The 14,137-nt window shown below is 50.6% G+C and overlaps 3 protein-coding genes across 3 annotated transcripts; 2 read left to right on the top strand and 1 right to left on the bottom strand.

Annotated features, from left to right (window-relative positions):
* Positions 1-601: 601 nt before the first annotated feature.
* On the top strand, positions 602-1,042 carry COCMIDRAFT_52799 (uncharacterized protein; the record flags this gene model as incomplete). The annotated part of the gene is made up of 2 exons (XM_007686072.1): positions 602-723; positions 772-1,042. Coding segments are annotated over 2 exons (393 nt in total), but the record flags the coding sequence as incomplete, so codon positions are not given.
* Positions 1,043-1,670: 628 nt separating this feature from the next.
* Positions 1,671-9,873, bottom strand: COCMIDRAFT_33382 (uncharacterized protein; the record flags this gene model as incomplete). The annotated part of the gene is made up of 8 exons (XM_007686013.1): positions 1,671-4,992; positions 5,046-5,229; positions 5,288-8,154; positions 8,209-8,468; positions 8,521-8,628; positions 8,692-9,591; positions 9,650-9,684; positions 9,741-9,873. The coding sequence occupies 8 exons, from the start codon at positions 9,871-9,873 to the stop codon at positions 1,671-1,673; spliced, it is 7,809 nt and encodes a 2,602-aa protein (XP_007684203.1).
* Positions 9,874-12,040: 2,167 nt separating this feature from the next.
* On the top strand, positions 12,041-13,881 carry COCMIDRAFT_33381 (uncharacterized protein; the record flags this gene model as incomplete). Its single annotated transcript, XM_007686012.1, has 8 exons — positions 12,041-12,278; positions 12,333-12,379; positions 12,444-12,557; positions 12,614-12,741; positions 12,796-13,024; positions 13,114-13,205; positions 13,269-13,465; positions 13,544-13,881. 8 exons carry the CDS (start codon positions 12,041-12,043, stop codon positions 13,879-13,881), a joined length of 1,383 nt encoding a protein of 460 aa, XP_007684202.1.
* Positions 13,882-14,137: the final 256 nt, after the last annotated feature.

Genomic DNA, 14,137 nt, shown 5'->3' with positions numbered 1-14,137 from the left:
TAATATTATTGCGTTGTTGTAGAGCAATTGCGCAAAGAGCCGCGTCAAGTTTGGTGGGGTGGGCCACTTACTGATGTGGGCCGCTTACTGATAAAACACGTTACCGTTTTGCGATGATGTAAGCGTTGTGCGTCGCAGACCAGTGATAAAGCTCTCTAACGCCGCCATTCATACCCATCGTCCTGTCAGAATCGACGCAGCTGCGGAATGCATATGTTGTGTACACCCTTTTTAGGATTGCTCGCCTGAAGAGTGGCTTGAATTTACGATGTGGCAGCCATTTGTTCATGAATAATTATCAGCCTGACGGCTTAACCCAGGCCCTCAGTCTGGTCCTTCTACCTAGTTCCTCAGCCTGCTCACATAACTCACTTCACGATATGTTCTCTCAGGTAATTCGTCGTATCGAACAGTTGTCACAATCGATACACCATGACACAAGCCTTCCGTCTCAAAGTGCCTCTAGCCCTCTTTCATCTTGGACATGTCAGCCAGAGATCAACCGGCTCAGTTACCCGCATTCGAGTCGACAAAGAAGCGACCACCTGAGACTGAATGTGGCGCGAAGAAGCGCCGTATCACCGAACCACAAATTGAAGAAAAAAGCTACACCTACGCTCCGATCAATTCAAAGAAGGGTTACATCCGACTTCTCACTATTCAGCCTAGAGCCTTTGACTCACCTCTCGAGGTCAACCTTTATAAATATTATCAACCTCAACGGTTCCGATCGTCACAGCAGTAAGGGGAAGGATTAAACCCTTTCCAAAGATCCCGTTCATTGAATTTCGACGCGCCTTTTTACACATGGGGTTCGCCAGCTGACCCTAAAACTCTCCTGGTACGAAGCCGTGAAAAGGGCAAACTCCATATCACGCGCAATTTGGCCACTGCCTTACCATACCTCAGGTTTCCTGAACGAGAACGACTAATATGGATTGATGCGATCTGTATCAATCGATTGGATTACGATAAGAGAACTTTGCAGGTACAGCTTATGCCAGATATCTACAGAGCAGCCGATCATGTTGTGTGTTGGGTTGAAAAAGAGAGTAATAACTCAGCAACGCATTTGATGCAATCCGTCAGCTGGATCACAAACTTGATGTTAGCCTTACGGAGGATATTGTAAAGCCAAGAGTCGAAGGAGACGAGCATTGGGCAGATACATCAACTCCATTGCCGTTTGATGATTGTGTCATGCAGGCTATCTCAGACTTGTTGGGGCGTTCTTAGTGTGAAAGGCTGTGGATATACCAAGAAGTACGTCTAAGTAGCAATCGTGCAGTGCTACAATGCGGGAACCTTTCGATTGAATGGCACAAAGTTGTACAAGCCAAGTGATATGTAGTATCTAACTTAGATGCACCTGATGAGTTCTAATGTATATCTCGATACCATCGGTTTCGATCACTTCTTCGTGTACATGCACATAGCAAAATTGTGAAATTCATAACACAATTCATCTTTTCTCGCCCTTAGACAGGGCCATTATTATCATAAGACGGCGTGAAGGACTTGGGCCTACCCAAACCATACCGTAACCTCGGCGGCGGAAGCGAAGTGGGGCCGCATCCCGATCAGACCTGCACTCGATGATCGCTCCACTACCACACTGCTTTCCTCCTTCATTAAACTATTACTAATATACATCATAGCTATCATTAAACTCATTTTGCTGCAATTACCTGCTCTGCCACATGCCCACACAACTCAGCGGTCGACTGCTTCTTCAGAATGACAAACACAGGAACCTCTACGCCGAACTGCTTGAGGAACCAGTACCGCAGTTCAACTGCAATAAGCGAGTCAACACCAAGCACATAGGCTGGCTTGCCAACATCGAGACTCTCCGCTGGCACTGATAGTGACTTGCTCAATTTCCCAAGCAATGCCAGCGTAACAATCTGCCCAGCCTCTTCGGCATTAGCTGCAGCCCTGATGAGCGCCAGATAGTCAACTGCCGTGGCCTCACCCTCGCCGCCACCTCCAGCGCCATTGACCAGTTCAACCTGGCCCAGACGAAGCAAGTTCTTGAAAAGCGGCTTGCCTGCCCAGTGCAACACACCATCCTGGAACATCCTGTATAGTTTCACAGGCTTGTCGTGGATATTGACCACTTGCGCCGCACTACCCGTGCAGTCATACTCCGGATCGCACAAGACATCCAAAATTGCCATTAGTTGCTTCTGCGTCAGTCCACCCAGGCCAGCGCGCAAACTCTTTGTCACATCTTCGAAGTTATCACTCGCCCATCCAGCCTCTAGGACTAAACCTAGATCGAATGAGACTCCCTTTAGCCCATTAGCTGCGCGGTGCCGCGCAAGCGCGTCTTCAAAGGTGTTGCCGGCTGCATAGTTAGCTTGTGCGGGGTTGCCTATGATGCCACTCATAGAAGAGAGATAGACCATGAAGTCCATATCCTTTGGTAGGAGCTCGTGAAGGTTCCAAGAGCCTTGGTACTTGGGGGCTAGGGCGCGGTGGTATTGCTCGACAGTCATGTTGGAGAGCATGTTGTCTGACAAAACCATTGCTGCTTGAATACAGCCTTTGATGGGCGGTAGTGTCTTGCGAGCATCCTCAAGGGTAGCCTCGAGAACAGCGCGGTTGGAGATATCCGACGCCGGCGCGTGGACCACGACACCCTGCGCTTCCATCTCTTTGATGAAAGCAATTACGTCGGCACGCCCGGCCACACCTCGAGACGAGGTGACGAGGAAATGCCGGGCACCGCGAGAGGCCATCCAGCGCATGATTTCACGCCCCAAACCGCCCAAACCACCGCTAATGACATAGGTAGCCTGTGCCTCAAAGCCGTATGCCGGTGTCCGTACGGGCTGATACACTACTAAATCACCCGCCATCTGGAAATCAATGACTGCCTTGCCAGCAATCTTGCCTCCCTGCAAAGCGCGCATCGCCTCTTCGATCTTGCTTGGCGCAAATGCATGCAGCGGCTTGGGGTTGTGCAACCCAGGGTTCGCTGCAAATAGACTGAACACATCGTCGAGCACAAGTTGCATGAGTGGTTTGTTCTCGGCGTACATTCCCGCAACGTCGATAGCCGCAAAGGTGACGTTGCGTAGGAAATGACCCATCTCGAGTGTATTGTTGGCAAGGATGTCGGCTTTGCCAATGTCAATGAAGCGGCCGAAGGGCGCAGTGCAAAGCCATGAGTGTTGGAGGAGTTCGCCGCCGAGGGAGTTCAGGACAACGTCGACGCCGCGGTTGGCTGTGGCATGGAACACGTCGTCAACGAAGCTGGCTTCTCTGCTGTGGAAGATGTGATCGTCTGCGAGGCCGTAAAGCTCTTTCACCAACTTGCGTTTCCACTCGCTTCCTACCGTAACGAAGACCTCCGCCCCGCGCAGCTGTGCGAGCTGAATAGCAGCTTGACCCACTGCACCTGCTCCGGCATGGATCAATACGCTCTCGCCCTTGCGCAGCCGGCCCACATAATCAAACGCATACACAACTGTAGCCCACACTGCAGGGATAGCGGCCGCGTCCAAGAAGGAGATATCTTCGCGCGGAATCTTGCGTGTCGAGGCCTCATCGCAACGTACATAGGTTCCACAGCAGCCGCCTGTCGAGAAGATGAAGTACATGACGCGGTCGCCAGGTTGTAAGTGTTTGCAGCCTGGACCGACGCGGGTGACAGTTCCTGAGCCCTCGAGGCCGAGGCCGTCGCCAGGCACCTGACCCAGAGCGATCATTACATCACGGAAGTTCAAGGAGGCAGCTGCTACCTCGATTTCAACTTCACCTGATTGCAGCTCGGTGCTGGGAGTAGGGATTTCAGTGTAGTAGAGCGTGTCAAGGAGACCGGGCTGTTGGATGGTCAGGTTTACGCGCGGCTTGGGGGCGGCTTGACCAAGTGCGAAGCTGAGTTTATCAGGGAGTTTGGCCCGCGTGGCGAGAATCTGATTGACGCTCTTTTGTGGGACGATGCGCGGGATATGGATGAGGCCGTTGTGAACTGCATACTCCGACTCGGCATCTGCGCTCCTGCTACCTCCCGCCTTGTGGAAGTGCTTGAGAAGACGTACTATATGGCTTGATCCTTCAGCCAGATCCTCGGTTTCCAAGCTCAGTGTGATGAAGGACTGATCACCTCGCTCAGAGCAGACACTTCTCGAGAAACCGACTGCCATCTCAGCGGCAGGGTTGCCAGCACCAGGACTGCCGCCGCATGTAAGCCAGAGGACCGTCTTAGCATCCAAACTGATTTTCTTGAGGGCTTCGAATTGCGAACCTGCAATGGTACCCAGGAGGGGCGTGTCAATCTCGAGCAAGCTGATGACCTTGGTGTTGCTCAGCTCCAATCCAGCGGCAACCAGACCTTCGAGAGTGTACGCTTCCGTCTTGCCGATCCATGGGACGGCAGCGAGCTTCGCCTTCAGCACATCGGCATGAGTAGCCTGCGCGGGATCCGCGAGAATGACCCAGTGCTCGCGCTCAGCTTCGGTTTCAACCTCCTCTGGCCTTGTTGCTACGAGCGTTGAGACGCGATGACGAGGTTTGTACTCGTTGTCCCTGAACACCATGTCTACACCCGAGAAGCCTGCCGTCTTTAGTGCGGCATCCCATCCGTCCTCAGTGAGGATAGGTCCCAGTGCCTCGTCCTCTCCGGGCACAGCGTCAACATCCTCACCGTCCCACCAATGACCCTCACGCATCCACCATCCCGGCAACAAACCGAAGATGATGCCGTCACGGATGTTGTCGACAGTGGTCTCCATCATAACCAGCTTACCTCCAGGGCGTAGGAGGGCGTACAGGTCGCGAAGGCATTTCATGAGATCTGATGTGGTGTGGATTACGTTACAGGCCATTATCACATCATAGCTGCCGAGTTCAAAGCCTTGAAGGGATGGGCAGATTTCAAGGTCAAGTTTGGCGAAGCGCATATGTTTCTCGGCAAAGGCAAATTTTTCGCGCGCTTTTTCGAAGAAACCGACTGAAACATCGGTGTATGCGTACTCGCCGAATCTGAGAGAATGGTCAGTACAAGGGAGAGGAGGGAGATGCCCAAATTAACATACCGAACCAATCGATCACCCTCAAGGCCATCAGTGTCAATCAGGAACGGCAGTACCTTGCTCGTGGCACTGCCCGTTCCTGCACCAACCTCACAGATCCTTAGCTGGGGGTTCGCGTGCGCTAGCATGTTCATATATGCGCCAGCTTTGCGGTAGTGGCGTGAATAGAAGTCGCAATGGTAGAAATCTGTCCCCCCATGTTAGTTTTATCATTGCCCTCTCTCAGCCTGTTTTGTTGGACTTACCATTAGCAAGATTGCCCTCAAAGATAATCTGTAACGCATTATCTGTTCCCGCCAAAATGCCATAGAGATGCTCGCCAGCCTTCTTCACTAGCTTCTGGGTTGGCTCGTTATCTGCCTCACGCAAGACATCCTCGATAGTCAAATGGCCTAGCCCCCGCGATGCCAACGTGTACTTGTGCCTATTGGCGCGAACCTTGCACAGGAAATCCACATACTTGGTTAAGTGGTTATCGAGCTCCAACGGTTCGCCGTTCTCTATCTTATCTAGTGCTTGCTCAATGAAGTACAGCGCAATAGCATCGGCACGATCGACAGCCTCGGCGTCCTTAGGGTCCGGCGAAAACTGCGGGTCCCGCGCATATAGGTCCTTGAGATGAGTCTCAGTTTCGGTCTTGTCTAGCAGTGAGAGGTCGGGCTTGAAGTCAATGCCATATGAGAAGCGACTAGCACCGTCGTCATCATTGCGGGCGCTGCTGCCGGCGCCAGCGATGACAGTTCCGCGCTCGCCCCTGGCAACGATAACAGGCTCGCCTGTCTCTGCAAGTAAGGTGCTAGCATCCCACTCAAACTCCCTAAAGGTGCGAGCCACCTCCTTTGTCGCGACGTGCAACAGCGGATTACCGGGCAGTGTGAATAGCTTGTGCGAGACCCATAGCTCCTTGAGGTTGCTGAACATGAGCGTTGGTATCGCCTCCCATCCACCCATACTGAGCGAAACGAATCCCACGTGGAAGACTGAGTCGAACGTTGTGGGGTGAATCACACAAGGGTCCTCATCGGCGTAGGGCATATTCTTTGCATAGTCCCGTAGTGCAAGCGTACCCGACGCACATCCATTGCGAGAGTACTTGATTTCCCGCAAGCCCTGGAAATATGGCCCGTAGTCGAACCCGGATTTTTTGCTCAAGTTCTCATACAGTTGCCCGCTCTGCACACTCAATGTGCACTGTCCTGCTGTGCTTGCATGCTCCTGGCTTACAGCGCTGGCCCATCTAGCTTTGCGAGCGGCTGTCTCAGGCGAGGTCTCTGCTTCCTCAAGCTCGACACGGATGCTACCATACGCGCACTCAATCCACTCATCACCACCGAGCGTGAATACTCGCCAGTCGTACAAGCGTTGCGCAGCGTCTTTGGCAGTATGCCGGCGTGGTTGAAGGTAGATCTTCGCCTCAGTGCCTTTCTCCGACTCATTCACAGGGATAGACCGCATAAACCGTACGTTTTCAAGTTTGTACCCACTGATCTCTGCGCTCGGTGGGAGGAGCTGCCGTGCGGCCTCGATGGCCATGACGAGCATACCCGTGCCGGGATAGAGTGGAGAGCCTTCAAGGGCATGGTCGACGATCCATGGGGCCTCAGCGAGGCGGATCTTGTGGTGCCAGGTCGGCTGAGCGGAGTTAAAGTCATTTTCGCGTAGACCAAGGAGGGCGTGTCGGCGGAAGGGTCTCTGGGAGTAGAGGGCACTGATGCGAGGTTCATCCCAGTAAAGTTTGGCGCGGGAAAACGGGTATGAGGGGAGGTCTGTTACACGCTTTGGCTGGGCTGTGGGCTGGATGGAGGCTTGGTTGGGGAGGTTTAGGTCGATGGGTATACCGGCGCTCCAAAGGGCGCCAATAGTTTCGAGGAGGGAGCGGACGTCGGGTTTGCGGGGATCAAGTACAGCAGCGTATGACCATTTTTCCTCGCCTTCTCCGAGTTGTGAGAGGATATCTTTGACGGGCCGCCTGAGAGCAGATTGCGGTCCGATCTCAACGAAGAATTTGGTGGCTTGCTTCCGCTCGCTGACGAGCGCTGTTACAGCATCGGTGAAGAGGACTGGGGAGAGAAGGTTCTTTACCCAGTAGTTCGGCCTCACAAGACTTCCCAGTGTGATGAAGTCACCTTCTGTAGACGAGAAGAAGGCGACTTTGCTGGGCTCTTTCGTATCTTTCACCGGCGCAGATATCCCAGCCAGCAAACCCTCATATTCAACGGCGCCATCGCGTAGTGCTTCCGAGTGATATCCAATAGTCACAGGTAACTTCCGTGCAAAAACCTCCTCAGCATCCAATGTATCAAACAACCGCAAGATTGCTGCCTTTGGACCTGACAAGGTCACATTGACGGGGCTGTTCTCACACGCAACCGTCACAGTTGGCTCCGCCTTTAGATACTTCTGGACAGCGTCTTTGCCCAAACCCACCGACATCATCGTTGTCGATTCCCTCGCCGAGTCAGAAGCCAACTTGTCGGCCACAACACCACGGAAGTAAGCCACGCGCCATGCACTCTGACGATCCAACCCATCCGCACAGTACGCAGCCGCTACCTCACCTGACGAGTGTCCAACTACCGCACGAGGAACAATGGCCCATGTACGGAGCAGATCGACAAGAGCAATTTGTATAGCAGTACAGAGAGGCTGTGATAGCGCGGGCTTTGTGACTCTACTGCTCTCCTTGTCCTTCTCGAGCTCCTCCAGAACAGACCAGCTGCTACCAAGAGTAGTGAGATAGGCGTCGCACTCCGCTAGGCTCTGACGGAAAACTGGGTAGTGCAGGAGTCCGGTAGCCATACGAGCGTACTGTGCACCTTGGCCTGTAAAGACGAAGGAGAGGTCGGGCGAAGATGAGGTGCTGCTGAAGATGCTGGGTGAGATGAGGGCTGTGAGGTCATCTTTGAGGGAGGAGACGACGGCGAAGGAGCGGAATGTGAGGAGCGATCGGTGCGAGGAAAGAGTGTGGGATAGGTCTGAGAGGAAGTCTGTGGAGGAGGGGGTATTGTGGGTGGAGAGGAAGGTTCGGAGGGCTTCTGCTTGGCGCTTTGTGCCGTCGCTGTCTGCGGCGGAGAAGGGGAGGATGGCGTAGGGGGTTGTTGATGGGACGGTGCTGTTGCCGTTGGAGTGGCCATTACTGTGTCCGTTGGCGTGGCCATTGGTGTGCCCATTGGTATGCCCATTGGAATGCCCATTGGAATGCCCGTTGGTACTTCCATTGGTGTGTCCGTTAGTATGTCCGTTTGCATGTCCATTTGTAGGCAGAGATCCGCTGACGGATTTATGTAGGCCCTTTAAGCCGCGGCTACGCAGATAGTTGTATGCATCATCAAGGATCACATGAGCATTACTACCTCCGTATCCAAAGGAGCTCACTGATGCTCTGCGAACTTCTGATACTGGCCATGGGACTGCTTCTTTAGGGAACTAAACCAAGTCAATGAGAACACTTCTCCCAGTCTGCAAAAGAGGCTCTTACCGCGAGCTGAAGGTCCTCTGCATCAATGGCAGGATTGGCCTTTTCAAACATTGCAATTGGCGGAATTACTGCCTTTTCCAGTGCAAGAACAGCTTTGATGACACCAGCCTAAACACCAGATCAGTTAGCAATGTGTATACGCACATGAGTCAGAAGTCTTCCAAAACTCACCAAGCCCGAAGCACCTTCCAAGTGACCAATACTCGCTTTGACTGACCCAATATAAAGCGGCCTATCAAGACTACGACCATCTCGGAAAGCTTGCCCTATAGCAGACGCCTCAATCGGGTCACCAACAGGCGTTCCTGTACCATGAGCCTCAACATACCCGGTATCAGCAACATCCAACCCCGCAACACGATACGTATCTCTCAGCAGATCCAGCTGCGCCTGCTGACTCGGCTGTGTAATACTCGGCGTCCTACCATCCTGGTTCGCCCCCGTCGCCCGGATCACCGCCCTCACCACATCCCCATCTCTAACTGCCGCATCTAGGGGCTTCAGCAGCACAAAGCCGAATCCCTCACCCCTCGCATATCCATTCGCCTTGGCGTCAAAACTGTAACTCTTGCCGTCTACGCTGAGGAACCCGCCGTTGCTAAGCGCAAGCGCTTGGCTCTCTGGCGTGATAAACGTGTTTGCGCCGCATACAAGCGACATTGTGCTCTCGCCCGTTAGTATACTCTGTACACCGAGATGTAGTGCATACAGGCCGGACGAGCACGCCGTATCCACCGTCAGTGACGGCCCTGCGAGATCGAAAAAATGGCTGATGCGGTTACTGAGCATTGAGGAGCCGTTGGCTGTAGCGTGGTACCGGGACTGCGACGCAAAATCGCGGCCGGTTATTGTTTCACCGTCGCGAGAGAAGGAGGCACAGTAGACGGATGTCGGGGTTCGTGAGAGGGATTCCATGGGGATGCCAGCGTTTTCGAAGGTGCGGTAGGCGCCTTCGAGGAGGCCGCGTTGTTGTGGGTCGAGCACTGAAGCTTCGGCGTGCGACATATTGAAGAAGGGGGCATCGAAGGCGCGGGGGTCTTCAGTCATGAAGTGTGCATTTCTGATGCGAACCTGTTGGGGTTCGGGTCAATTGAATTGTTTGACGTTAGAGTTAGTTGGGTAGACTTACGCTATCTAGGCGGTTTGGGTCGGGGTGGTAGAATGCTGGGCATTTGAGTTAGCATGTGGAGGAGTGTGCTTTTTGGAGAAGGACTACGTGCAATCTATCTTGAAACGGTCGGCGGGTATCTCTTTGGATACGTTTCTTGCGCTCATGATCAGTTCCCAGAATGACTGCGCGGACACTGCATCACCTGGGAACTTCATGTTCATGCCAATGATGGCTATGGGCATTGTTTTGTCTGCAGCCATGATTGTTGTTTGTGATGTTATATCAGTTTGGGCTCAATTGATACCGGATCCTCAACGTCCTGTATTACTTGTGGAGGATGGATGCTTCCAAGTTTCGAGAAGAGAGGTATGGAGAATTTGTTGAGAACGGTGGAAGAGGCAATGAGATTCTGGGTATCCCGCATCTAATACATATATTCTGCATAATAGATGGTCATGCAGCTTCGCTCGAAATGCGCGACATCTCGCCGAGAATCAAAGTATGTTGCCATCACCGAAAGCCTGATGCTTGCTAACTATGTGTCCAGTAAGATTATTACGCAGCACGTTAAGGCAAACCACTATGCAAATTTGTTACAGCTACGGTGTGATCAAAAGGATACAGGGTAATAGTGATACAGCTCTCCTGCAGCCAATGACCACCATGCATGTCATACCCTACTCCAAACTTACTTACAGCACTACCAGGGATCTTGATTTTGAGGCGCTTCAGTCGGCATGGGACCCAAGGACGTATTCATGAACTTTATCAAGGGTTTACCTGCACATCACGATCAGTCCTAAGAGGGATCTCGTGCACGAAGAAATGCAATCTGATTCGCTTCAAGAGCCTTCAATCTCATTGGCTGCATCGGTGCTAAGCAACGGTAAGATATTCAAAATTTCCTTCTTTAGCTAGCATGCTACTTTCTGGTGAGAAAGTGGAGTGGCAACGCTAGCAACTCAGAGTAACCATGTGAACTATGCAACGGACTTTTTCTACTATTAAGGCCGAAGCATCGATTCGGTGTAGCTCGTCCAAGCGCTCTCGGTTAACTTCGGAAATTGCGGTTGACCCGTCGAGATAACCTCGTTTGCACTATCGAATATTTGAATCCCTACTATAAGATTTTGAACATCAAATACGCAAGATAAATGCACTTGGTTCATTTTTGCTATGTAAATGTAAGATTAACATGAGAATTACTTGTACAGTTGTGACAGTGACCCTCTAGGCGAAGTTACCGCATTCGGCATTATTGCATCCATTTCCCGCTTACGTATGATGTAACCTATCGGCCAACAACTCTCTTACCCGTTCGGAGCCCGAACTGTTTAGCAACGGGGTTCACATCAAAGCTTATTTAATTTTTGCATATAGCCATACCCACAACATTAATTTCCTTGTCGTACCCAATGGAGGCGTGCCAAATAGGCATATATCCGTTAAAAGGATTTGAGTCGTATTACTAAATGGTTTCTTACTAGGGCTCAAGAGCAGGGTACCGCTGACGTAAATTCTTACCTAACTCCTTTTGTTATGTACTCTCATTGTAAGGTTGATTTTTTTAACATCCAATTCCGGTAGATTAGAATGTGACCTGCTCTTTTTTTCTGATATAATTGATCTGATGCGCTGTATAGCAAAGAGAGATAAAAAGTCTAGTCCGTCATAGTCGTACCCGACATAACGTTAAGAAGGAAACCCCCTTCCAATTTGATTACCGTACGGCGGGCGCAATGACAAATATGAAAAGGGCATTTGCCGAAATATGATCTGATGAACGGAGCATACTGAATCAGTGGCGTAGAGATCACGGGGTTCATAGTTAAGTCAGTAGTGTCAGTACTACCGGATTGGGATATCCGCAATGCTAGGACCGAGCACTCAACATGCGAATAGTCATTGATGCCCGTGATGGCCTATCGAATTTCTACCTAGCAAGCCTAAGTCCAGAGTGGACTGGTGCAGTGAATAACGAAGAGATTGTTTGAAAAGTTAGTTTTCAACTGCCTTGTATGCACCCCAGATACCTGAGTACTAGTTGTGTCAATTTGCCAAACCATCTACGATATACAGTTAGCCGGTGTTTTCCTGCACAAGATAACTTGCCACATGGTTCTTTCTTCAACGAGACTCTGAGCTTAAGAAACGGAAGATGGGCGTCTTAACGTCCATAGACGTTGGTATCTCAAAACCACTTCTCTACGGCATAGCGGCAATCATTTTCTATGCCATTCTAGCATCTAGACTGCATAATAACCATGCAAAGAAACCATTTATCCCGCATGCACCTCGCATCCCCTACAAACTACCTTTCGGTCAGCAACCATCCCTCTTCCTCTTTCTCTAGCGCGCGACTCTAATACAGCAGTGAAACTAATCATCATGTGGCGACCAGGTCTCGACATGGCATGGAATCTCGTACAGCGCCTACAGTCAAACACGTTTGTCGAGTACATCTGCGACGAGGTGCTCGATACGCCCGGTCGCACGGTTGAAATGAACTTACTCGGTGGCGATATATTTATTACTGACCGCGCAGAAAACATCAAGGCGATCCAGGCGGATCAGTTTGCAGATTTTGCGAAAGGCCAGACCCCGCACGATGTTTTTAGTAGCATTTTGGGGGATTCGGTGTTTACGAGTAAGTGCGTAGTACTTGATATTGTAGAGCGGAGTTGCTAATCGCGCGGGGTAGCGGATGGGCCGCTATGGAAGACGAGTAGGGAACAGCTGGAGCCGCATGTGAGAAGATGTTTTGCTCCTATGGAACTTCGGGGGGAAATGGCTGACGAGTGTTGTGAAAAAGGTTTCTCGTGTCCGTTCGGATGATATTCCGACCGCTGAGAGGCATATACAGAAGCTTCTAAGACTGATTAAGGATTCGCCTGAGAAGGTCGATGTGTATGATGTGGTTGATAGGGTGAGTTCTCATATGCAGGCCTTTCCTGATGTGAATCTCCTACTTACTATACTCAGTTCCAACTTGACCTGGTGAGCCAAGTCTTCCTAGGCGAATCCACGAATTCGCTATCTGCGAACGAACAGCCGTTCCGTAAGGCAATGGAAGAGCTTCTGACTTTCAACACCAATCGCCTTCTATTCGGGTAAGTTACAAGCTTCAAATTCAATGATTGTGTTAATGAAATGTGTATTTGCAGACGTCTTGCAAACTTGTTTCCCGATTGGCTTTTCGTTCCTAGAGCGTATCGTGAATTGACACGATATATCAACGATCTCATCAATAAAACTTTGGCGCTGCCGATCAACAATCAAACAGATTCGAAGACGAAGAAGGAGTTTAATCTTGTAGAAGATCTGGTTGCTACGCATCCGAATGACCGGTATTTTATTAGAGGTCAACTAATTGCGGTGTTGATGGCTTCGAAGGTAAGCCATAGGTTTCCATTTGTTATTTCACGTCAACAATTCCATCATGGATATGTTGCTGATGAAACTAAATACTAATGACCACGAAGGATCCAGGTGCCATTCTAACTACTTGGACAATATACCACCTGGCCCGCCAACCAACACTGTATAAAAAGCTTCAACAAGAGATCGAAGAGCAGTAAGTAAAACCTTACGTGAGCAAAACCTATAGATTTCATACTAACTAGAGTTTTCTTACAAGCATTGGAATGGATGAGATTCCTTCGGTGGAGCAGCTCAGAAAACTAGATCTGCTTGCCAATACAGTCAAAGAGTCTATGAGAATGTACCACCCACTCGGCCTTAATATTCGAGAGGCTAGGAAAGATGCAATTTTGCCTGTCGGAGGCGGCCCGGATGGAAATGATCCCATTTCTGTGTCAGCTGGACAAATCATTGGTAAGATTGCAACTTAAATGCAGCATCAAAATCTTGAGCCCCTACTGTTCACGGTTAGTTAATTTTTCAATTCTACAGTATATTCAGTCGCAGGTCTTCAGCGCAACAAGACCACAGTAGGTGCAGATGCCGATGTGTGGGATCCTTCACGATGGGAAACATGGTCGCCACAGTATGGTCACTATCTACCCTTTAGTGTAGGCCCACGCCAGTGTCCTGGGCGGGTTTTTGGCCGTTTCCAGATTCAGTATATCTTAGTGCGGCTTCTACAGGAGTTTGAGAGCATCACGTGGTGTGGGCTCAATGGGACTGAGGACATTAGTACGGAAGAAATGAAGATCAAGGTTGAGCTAAACCTCAAGTGCGCTGAGCCGGTTATTTGTAACTTCACTCCTCGTCGTAAGAATGTCGCTTAGGAAGATGCTGTTGAATGGATATAGGTCAAACCTTGGAAGTTTGCAATACCTGTGTGTTGAGATACTGCGTTGATGATGTCGGGATTGGTATTGACGCTTTCAATCCCTTACACCGTTTAGGAATCAGCTTAGCCTTTTATACAACGTTTTCAAAACCGCTCTATTCCCAGTAAAGTACAGAACCTAAATCATAAATGGTGCTGTAGCTACTATACTATGCATATATGCAAAAACTGGGATACCTAGCAATAGTGTG

This window comes from Bipolaris oryzae (assembly GCF_000523455.1).
Source record: "Bipolaris oryzae ATCC 44560 unplaced genomic scaffold scaffold_15, whole genome shotgun sequence".
Taxonomy (NCBI): Eukaryota; Fungi; Ascomycota; class Dothideomycetes; order Pleosporales; family Pleosporaceae; genus Bipolaris; species Bipolaris oryzae.
Note: the sequence above shows the minus strand (reverse complement) of the source record. Positions and strands in the feature narration are given on the sequence as shown.